The 9836-nt window shown below is 38.0% G+C and overlaps 1 protein-coding gene across 1 annotated transcript; it reads right to left on the bottom strand.

Annotated features, from left to right (window-relative positions):
- Positions 1-5594: 5594 nt before the first annotated feature.
- On the bottom strand, positions 5595-8812 carry LOC146609321 (galactose-specific lectin nattectin-like). Its single transcript, XM_085346571.1, has 7 exons — positions 8785-8812; positions 8305-8427; positions 6936-7013; positions 6377-6436; positions 6119-6267; positions 5858-5982; positions 5595-5769 (listed from the first exon to the last, which is right to left on the bottom strand). Exons 1-7 carry the CDS (start codon positions 8810-8812, stop codon positions 5595-5597), a joined length of 738 nt encoding a protein of 245 aa, XP_085202697.1.
- Positions 8813-9836: the final 1024 nt, after the last annotated feature.

Here is a 9836-nt window from a genome sequence, read left to right as displayed (position 1 = left end):
CAGTGAGACTGAAAGAGAAGTTACACAACACGCAGACAACATGAAAAACAACTTCCTGTAAAACGGACGAAAGGGGAGGGCTTTACAAACCACAACTCCACAATATCTGACTTTTTCAATCTCATGTCATTTTCAAAAGAAATGTTTCACATCCATTTTTTGTGTGGATAAAATAAATAAATAATAAATATATAAAAAACGAAGAGGTAATTGAGATGACCAGACCGAATAACTGTTCGTAAGCACAAAGAAGTTGTAAATAATTCTCTTCATCTGTAATGAATCAGTGTGCAATGCTTTCCTTTAAAAGTTAAGATCTTAAAATGTCGAAATGTCTTTTGTTATGACCTAAGATAATCTGTTGCCTTGAAGGTGTGTGTGTGTTGGTGGAGCTGCTGATTGGTTTGTAAAAGTTCCTGTGGCTGGATTGGATAATTGAATGGACAGCAGCATCTTAAACACCAGCTGACAGCCACCTCTGTCCACTCCTTGTCGCGTCTACAAAGAACAAAGAACCAAGCAGTTGCAAGTAGCACCAAGTAGTTGTATGAGAAGCCTGAACAGAAGTCCATTAGGGAATTTTGTGAGCTAAGTTGTGTTTCTGATATGCTGTTAGTTAAGAGTGTTTTGTAGAGAAATGTAAATACTTATCCACTGCATATATTGAGCACTGCAGCAGTAGCAGGAGTGAGACGAGTGTTTGTGTTGAAATCCATTTTGGTTATTGGTTAGAAACATTGGTTCAATAATTGTTTTTTGTTTTCCTTTTATTGTTGCTTAGAGAACAGTAGGGATCACTGGATACTTTTATTTGTTGACATGGCACTGCTAACCTCCAAAGCAGATAAACTGCTGCTTAGCATCTTCAGCTGTTCTGTGTTGCTAGCCTTTTCTGGGAGTGGCAGGAGTGAGGAGTTGTGCGTCATGTTATGTCGAGGGTACCCCTAGACCACTAGGCAAAGTAACACTTTCCTGTTCTAGGCAAACAGATAATTTGTTATTACATAAAATAAGCTGTAAAATCTTTTAATTCTTTTTATTTAGCAAGTGTAACTCGTGGCAAAACCTGCAACAGACAGCCCATCATGTCCATTTCAGGCTTTGCCTCTCCAAAGCATGAAAAGCACACACATGCAGAAGTTGCAGTAACAACAGATACAGATATTTTATTTCAAGGCAACATAAAAATAATCACCGGAAAGTGATTAAACAGACATTATTAACACATTTACATATTAGCATCTACAGCACCTGGGAATGTACTTCATATGTTTTTTTTTTATTCACTAGCAAATTCTTGGCTTTAAATATTCTCTCCCCCTGCTGGTAATGAAACTTCTGCATGCACATCCTTTCACATTTTGGGAACGCAAAGCATTTTGAGCACACCCCACCTCCATTTTTGACCTATTTTTGATGGTTTTAAGTCAACAAGTCATTTATAGCAGCTTAAATTCCTGCCATAATTTTTTAAGTACCAGAAATCACTTTTGTCAAGCGATCACTTTTTGGCACTGGCACATGAAACAAGCATTCCTCAAGCTGCTGGGTAAGGTGCTCGTAGCTTTGCTCATTTGAGTCAGGGAAAAAAGTCCCTCGCATGAGTGCGGCTTGAACCGTGGTGTCCCAAGTGCACTGTCTCTCGATGAGGACGTGGTCCCCTGCGACCAACCCAAATGCATCAGTGGCATCATCATCATCGTTGTTGTCATCGGCACCATCGGCAGTGTCGCCAACAACATCAGCAGCAGTAGGACCGAGGACTGAAGGACACAAAACGTGTGTCGGAAGGTGCAGCAAGTACATATGTAGGGGTTGTACTGTGCTGTACTGTCCCACGTGTGCAAGCTGGGTCTAGGTAGGTAAGCATTGTAAGTTGGTGCGTAGGTAGGTGGATAGAGAGCAAGTGGTTTCAGGGACACAGAAGAACAAGATCAAGAACCTCATGGTGGGTCTGAATGACTCTTCTGTTTTGTTGCAAGTCAGACTGACCCATCTTAAAATTAAATAATCTAAATTAAGTACAAGAGCAAAACAAAGAGTCAATGCCGCAATCAGTTGCAAAAGCACTAGAGTCTAAATGAATGTTGTCTCTGTTGTCATGAGTAAATGGACACTCGCCCTGCAACGCCTCTGTGTGTGTATCGGGTACTTGTCACCGTTTTATTTTCTGGAAGGCACCATGTGGTTGACTTGAGTACTGAACTCAGTCCTGTTGCGTCTCCAAAGACAACATCCCACCCCCAACAAAACTCACACCCAAACACCCAAATAGTGATAACACTTATACACCCACCCAAATCCATCAAGTGAATGCTGGTGTGATACACTTTTAATCTTCCAACCAGTCAACATTTGGCATTACAGTCTTTGTTCTTCAACAAAGGCTGAACTCTCGTGAAACGCTTTCATGTTATTTCTTTAAGTAGTCTCCAGGACCAGTTCTCCAGGCTTCTTAAATGACATTCAAAGCGCTTCTTTATATGTTTGCTGTCATCTGTTACTTTAAATAAATTTGGTGATTTGCAGTACAAAATGTATAAATGGTCAAACTGACTGTAAAGTTTCATCCATTTATTTTACATTTTCAAAAGTTTTTATATTTTAACAGGTGAAAATATTTAATAATGAAATGTGTTAAAAGAATGTGAAACTATAAAAGTCAAAGTTTTTGTGAACAAAGCGCCATCTGTAGATGACACTCTGCAATTGCATTAAAGTGACGTATGTGCCGTGGAAAGTGCATACCAGTGGCAATTCTAGGTGGCTGTATCTGTGAACAGTAAACATTTTTCTTTTTAAAGAAAAGAATTCAAAGTGCCAAAAAAAGACGTGTTATCACCCCGGGATCATGATATATGTGTTGTGCAGTGATAGTGCAGCAGAAAATGTTAGCGGTAAAATCGTGTGGATACAAGTACCAAATCAATTTTTACAACCATTCATCATACTCTTTTCATGAAATCCATTAGTCAGGCTAAATTTAAAAAATGGCAACCATTTTCAAGATGGCCACCAACCGGTAAGAACATTTAGAGACAAATTCAACAAGACTGGGCTTTGTGAGTGTCTTCATGCTTAGTCTTGTAAAAGTTGAGTTTAGAAGTCTAAAAGTAATCAAAAGCTATATAAAGGTACTTTTGACTTTTTGTTATGTAGATGACCTTCCTGATGCAACCCTACCATGTATCCGGCTTTGGTATCACCACAAGGATGCCACCAGCTTGTGATATCCTGAAGATTCTTTTTTTGTCATTTCTTTACCTTCTTCACATGTTTTGCATGTAATAAGCGCATATTCTGGCCTGTGAGACTCATTCAGACACTCAGACACCCAATATCATTAAAATGAAGACACAAGATACTCATTTTACATTTTCGCTTGTTTGTTCACTCTTTCCCAACATGCTTGCATTTAAACCGAGTCCCCTGTCTCTGCTATGATACCCGTCTCTCTTTGTATGTCATTTGCTGTTCCCATTAAGTCCAATCCCTGCCTTTATGAATTCTCGGCAGAGCTGAAGATTTGGCTCCCACATAGCCACGGGCCAATAATAACCAACATATGAAATTATCTGGGAGGCTAGTATAACGTCCTCAGCCTAGGGGTAATTTGGGCATAACAAGAAATGTGACCGGAAGAGAGGACGCTCTGCTTATTCCTAAATAAAAACCAGTTAAACTAATCAATTAATCAATCAATATTTATTTCTATAGCACATTTAAAAAGGACAGTGTCCATGCAAGTGCTTCATATAAGGTAGCAAAGCAGATTACAACAAAAGGCAACAATAACAGTTTAAAACAATTACAGTGACAGTTAAACAGCACAAATGCAGACCAGGTGGAAGTCTGAACTAATTTGCTTCAAAGGCAAGATGGAACAAGTGAGGTTTAAGTGTGATTTGAACGATTGAATGGATTCTGACATGCGGACATTTATAGGAAGATTATTCCAGAGTTTAGGTGCGGCAATTGCAAAAGCTCGGTCCCCTCTAGTCTTTCGTCGGGGCCTTTGTTACACCAAGAGCAGTTGGTTAGAGGATCTGAGCGCTCTCTTGGGGCTATACACGTCAAGAAGGTCTGTTAGGTAACTGGGTGCAAAGTTATTTAAAATTTTAAAAGTATACAAAAGGATTTTGTATAGGGAACTGAGGACACTTGTTTGTCTAATTTGAGAGAGCTGTCAAGGACAACTTCAAGATTTCTAACGGTATAAGAGAGATGGCTGGCATAGGACCCCAGTGTATCAGTTAAACCCTTTTTCAGTACAAGCTTCAATGCATGAGAACGCTTCATTGGGCCATCGCTAGGTCTCATCTTAGAACCAGAAACACAACTCGATTTATATTCAATAACGCAATGTTTGGCTAAGATTTTCACACAGAAACACTAAAAGCAATGAGCAGAACCACAGGCTGTTTATTGGGTGGTGAAGCCCAGGACAGAGGGGCGAGGTGGCTGTCATCTGGTAGTTCACAGCTTGCTGTCCAACCAATTATCTAATCCTGGAACAGGAATAAATTCAACCCAACCACTCAGCAAGCCTTTGACTCGATCAAGACACACAAGGAGGGAACAGAGAGAAAAACCCACAACCATCCTCTGGTCGGAGGAGGCGGACATATGAACACACATGACCAACATGATGTTAGGACACCAGATGCAGTTGTACTGCGGGCCACCGTACATTTGACAGCCCTGCTCTAGGTACAAAACAAACACCCATCCATTATATATTCTGCAAAAAAAGAGCGATAAGGATAGTAAATAAAGTAAAGTAAATAAAGCCACTTCAAAAGAACCATCAAATCCTTTTTTGAAAATTAAATTTGGTATTCTTAAGTTTAAGATTTGGTTGACCTCAGAACTGCACAAATAATGCTTAAGGCCGCAAAAACATCTTTGCCTCACAACTTTCAGAACTTGTGCCATTTAAAACCAAATCATCTTAATTGTCCTTATTACTGGCTGTTCAGCAAGCCAGTAATAAGGACAAATATAAAATACCAGCATTACAGTCACAGGAGTTAGTTTGTGGAAGAACTCTATAGAGGAATTTTTAAAAAAAAAAAGTACATCGATGCATAACTTCATACCTTTTTTTAAAAAAACAAACAAACAATAAATTCCATGAATATAGTCATTGAGAAGTCTCACTGTATTCTAATGAAGCCCTGTCTTCATTTTTGTTGATTAGAGCGAGAGTAACCCAAGATTAAAGTATTCATTAGGATATGTGTTACAGAAATACACTTTCATATTAAACATGTACAACCAGAACTCAGTTTTTAAACAGAGAATAAAGATTTTTTTTTATTACAAGGCACAGAGATTTAGAAGTGTGTTAATAACAGGGTGTATAGCTCAAAGTAAAAATGTAGTTTGCCTTTTTAGTTTGTAAACTTATATTGTTTTATGTGTGTATTTTGCATGTGAATAGACTAGGATCAAATGGTGTAAATTTCATCCTACTACTTTTTGAGCATCTAAATTGAGTGGTACACACAGATATTCATGACCACTCAATATCTTTTGCAATGCATTCTCTGGTTAGTTCAGTTATATTTATATGTTTGAAATAAAACAGTCAGTCAATCTGTTTTTACCCATTTTTCGCATATGCTCTTATTAGGAGCTTTGCAAAACTTATCATACCAAGTCTTCAGGGGTTCTTCTCCTTCTTCTTCCCCCAGCCTTACACAATGCTCTCCATCAGGATTTTCATGAGTCCAGTTGTCCGGCTCATGGTCAGCCCAAAAAGACAAACTATTGGATGAAGGCCGAAAAGAAATGATCACGTTAACTTCCAAACAGCATATTGTAAATGGAAAAAAAATGTTTATGATAATCAAACCTTGTGTTTAGTGGTGAGCCATCCAACCACAACCATCTGCCCTCTTCCACTGCATCTGTCAGGCCAATCCAGAACATGTCGTCAAAGTTCTCCATTTTTCCATTCAATCTGGTTCTTAGAAAAATCTGAAAAGGAGATGTTTGAGTGTTATTGATATAACACTGATCTGTTTTGAGAGAAAGATCTTCTAAAGCACATTTTAAAATTTAAAGATGTGAAACAAATGAATGATGAATGAAATGAAAAGTATGTGATTTATACCTGCTCACACCAGTTATCTATCTTAACCAGGTCGCCTCCTTTAGCCCTACATTCATCTCTGCTCTCTGTCCAGGATGATTTATTGGTGGAGAAGTAATAACACTTTCCTCCATGTTCATCCCAGCCTTCATCACATGCACATGGCCCGTCTTTGAAGAATTACAGAAAAGACTTTAGTCAAGTGGAAAATATTGTACAATTCCAACTTTACAGTCATTAGTGGATATCAATTAGAGAAACACAAAATCCATAACTTACTTATATTTACTTTAGGAATTTCAGGACACGTGAGATGCTTATTGCTGCATGATTTTACTTCTATAAAAAAATAATATATATATCATCTGATGTGTCTTTGATTTAAGAAAAGCAGTTTGAATGGTCACAGAATATATTCTATTAAGTTGTGTTACTGGGAAAGATTTGTTTCCCGTTTTGTTTGTTTGTGTACATTAATGCAAAACTCAGTTGAAGAGGCTCCTGTCAGTCTGCTACTGTCAGCAGCATAAAGAGGAATTCACACAGGAAGGGACGAGCAGCTATGCAGAAATGAGAAATCACAGGTTTGGTATGGGGCTAGAAGTTAAATATATCTCAACTTTGAAATGAGCAACTAAAGCAACAACCAATGGAAGAAAAATATACAACTGAAAGACATGATGATATGCACTTAAATGCTTCTCTTACTTTAGTCTCACACTGCCCTAACAATGTCAAATAAGAAGTAGCACTAATGCTAGTTCTTCAAACAATAGTTAGGTTGAATACTATTTTCAGAGCAGCTGAATAACATTGAATCTTTTAGAGTTTCTCTCACCTGTGAGAGTTTTCCTCAAAGCTGCATTCTCTTCATTCAGTGTTTGGAGATTTTTTCTGCTAAGCCAGTTTTCAACAGCTGATTTCATAACAAGAGAAAAGTAGTTAGAGTAACACTTTTTGGTTTCACTAAAATGGGACAAAGATTTGTCCTTTCAGATCTTTTCATGACAAGATCTTAAAACAATGCCTTTGAAGTAAAAAAAAATGGAGGAAAACATCAAGGGAACATTTCTTTTTTAAAGTCAAACTTATATATATATATACACCTGTGCACACAATAGCTGAAACAGTTCATGAAAAAAAAGACTGTCCCTTTTGGTTTGTTTATCTCGGTTTCAGATGTGTGTGTTGTTCGATTCAGGACATACACAAAAAAGCCTTGCACCAGTAATGAAGGGCAGAAAGGTCGAGTGTCTACTGCAGCAACCAAGTCATGGAAAAATGAAAAACGGTAAAGACAAAGCAGGCCCAGCGATACAGGATGTGCCAGTAGCAGCATCATTTCCATCTCCTGTTTGGGCCCGCTTTGGAGTTAGTGCTACCTAAGATGATGGCAGTAAGAAATTGATTAATTAAAATCCAAAAGTGTGCAAGCACTGTGCATGTTGCTTATGCCAGCTGCAACAAGTCCAATATCTATAGAGATGTCACCCCAATGTCTCAACTTTTAAACAGTCTCTCAGTGAAAATGTAAAACAAAAGGACTGGCAGGTTTCATAGATAAAGATATCCAGGCTTATGTCATAGTAGAGGTGACAGAGTCAGTCATTTTAGTCATTATGTTTTGAACATGCAGAAAGGTCTTGAGGACGGCAGGATCATTGCATTTTTAGCATCAAGAAAAAACAGTCTTTTAGTTAAAATGTGATGGTGGATTATTAGTTATGCACTTGCATAATTTAAGTAAACCCTTTAAAAAAAAATTTGACAAACAAATGAAAAGCATTTTTAAAGCATCAGTGTCTCCAGTTTTACTTTAACCTAACTTTAACATAAGAATGTGACAATGACGTCCATTCCAGGCTGCTTCATTCTTTCAGTTTTGCATGACTACATGGCACGTCCTCAGTATGCGTCCTTGCATTTTAAACACTATAAATGGTATATGAATGGCTTCTTATATTGCACTTTTCTACTCTGAGCACTCAAAGCACTTTACACAACTTCCCTCACTCACCCATTCATGCAAGCACTTTTTTCTTTGTTCTATGTATTTGGCAAGCAGACTGGAGGGATCGAACTACCAACCTTACGATTAGCAGATGACCTGTATACATGTCCTAATATATATTACCTGATACCAATAGATTTACCAAAATGAACCAAAAAAACCATTCCACCCCTAGTGCACACACAAAAAAACTTACAGAGACGGTAAATAACAATGACAGCTGCTGCCAGGAGAACACTGAAAACGGACAGGGCTATTCTCTCTGAGGTGACCTTTGACCCTTTGGTTGATTTTGCATGTTGAGCGTCAGGAGCTTCATCTGATGAATCACATAAAGAAGACAGAAAGTGGACACATAATAAATGGTTCTAACAAAGTCTACGTAGTGTAGTTAAGGGCAAATAGAGAAACATTTAACTGTTTACGAATGTTCAGCCTTTGTCTGGTAAAGGCTGGTTTGTCTGGTTCATCAAGCTGCCAACTCTGAGAACCACAGTTAGATTAGACAAGATGCATGTGAAATGTGACACATTTTCAGATCCTCATTTTAATTCTGACTTGAAGTCTACTTTTATATATCAAGTTAGTTTATATATCAGTGTGGGTTTATTCCAGTTAACTTCAAACTGCTGGTTCTACCCTTCTCCTTTCTGTTGAATTAACATAATATTCTTACCCTCTGTGCAGCTCTGTGGACTGTTCATCTTGCAGTCTTCAAGGTTCTGACTTCAGAATTAGTCCAGCTGTCTCTAAATCACAAAATCTAAATAACAAAAACTAAAACTATTTGTGCTTTTCTCATTTTTGTGATTTTTTTTTAGATTCAGTTACATTTAAATGACAGATTAGCAATGAGACTCACCATAAATGTTTCCTTGACCTCGCCTTAGCCTTTTAAAAAGGAAATGCTAAAAAACCCCCAACAACTTCATGTTATCAAAAAACAGCTTCCTGTGAATTAAAGAAGAAGGAGGAGACTTCAACTACAGTTCGTACTGTTTTCATTTTGACTGGGACAAAGTTTTCTTGTGTGTGGAAATGCTGCACCCATGTTTGCCATCACTGAATATTTTATTCATGTGCATTTGTTTGTGATTAAACAACACATTGTTTTTAACACTGTTTATTCTTTTAACTCTTTTATTATTTGATGTCTATGTTTGAGTTCCTTCATTTTCCCTGATAAAATAATTACTAATTTTCAGTATTTTTTAAATTAATTTAATTTATTTTGCCATCTGTCTTGGTTGGTGAGAGAAAAATGACCAGACAGCGTTCCTCCCTGGCCAAGATGTGTGTCTTTGCAGTCTATTTACACCTAAAGGCCAGTGGACACTCTTTCAATGATGAGGATGTTCACATCTTGGACAGGGAGGAACGCTGATTTGAGCGTGGAGTCAAGGAGGCCATTTATGTGAAAAGGGAAAGACCATCTCTGAATCGAGGAGGAGGCCTAAGGGTACATCGTTCGCCATCTTACAATGCTGTGATTGCAGCCATTCCCCAACTCTCTGTGAATGGTAGTCATGGCCATTGATCAGTGGTCTTTGATCAGGGGGTTTTGGTCAATGGTTGTTGATCAATGGTCATGAGAAGCCCATTGTTCCTTCAGTGGGCTGGTTTCAGTCATTATGCAAATGTACTGTTTATAAGATTTGGGGAAACCTGCAGTCAGCTGAGGCTGAAGAAGTCACTTGGATGAGAGACGAAACGTTTCTCCCACAAAAC

The sequence above is a fragment of the Diplotaxodon limnothrissa genome, linkage group LG22, assembly GCF_057381915.1.
Source record: "Diplotaxodon limnothrissa isolate DT_005_m linkage group LG22, D_limnothrissa_male_GT1.1, whole genome shotgun sequence".
In the NCBI taxonomy this organism is placed as follows: domain Eukaryota; kingdom Metazoa; phylum Chordata; class Actinopteri; order Cichliformes; family Cichlidae; genus Diplotaxodon; species Diplotaxodon limnothrissa.
Note: the sequence above shows the minus strand (reverse complement) of the source record. Positions and strands in the feature narration are given on the sequence as shown.

Bases quoted from the DNA above. Each gene is read 5' to 3' on its own strand.
- LOC146609321 (XM_085346571.1), bottom strand. From the start codon at position 8,812: ATGAACAGTCCACAGAGCTGCACAGAGG. The intron at 8,428-8,784 runs GTAAGAATATTA...GTGATTCATCAG, and splicing joins TCCACAGAGCTGCACAGAGG to ATGAAGCTCCTGACGCTCAA. The intron at 6,437-6,935 runs GTGAGAGAAACT...ATTTTTTTATAG, and splicing joins TTTGAGGAAAACTCTCACAG to AAGTAAAATCATGCAGCAAT.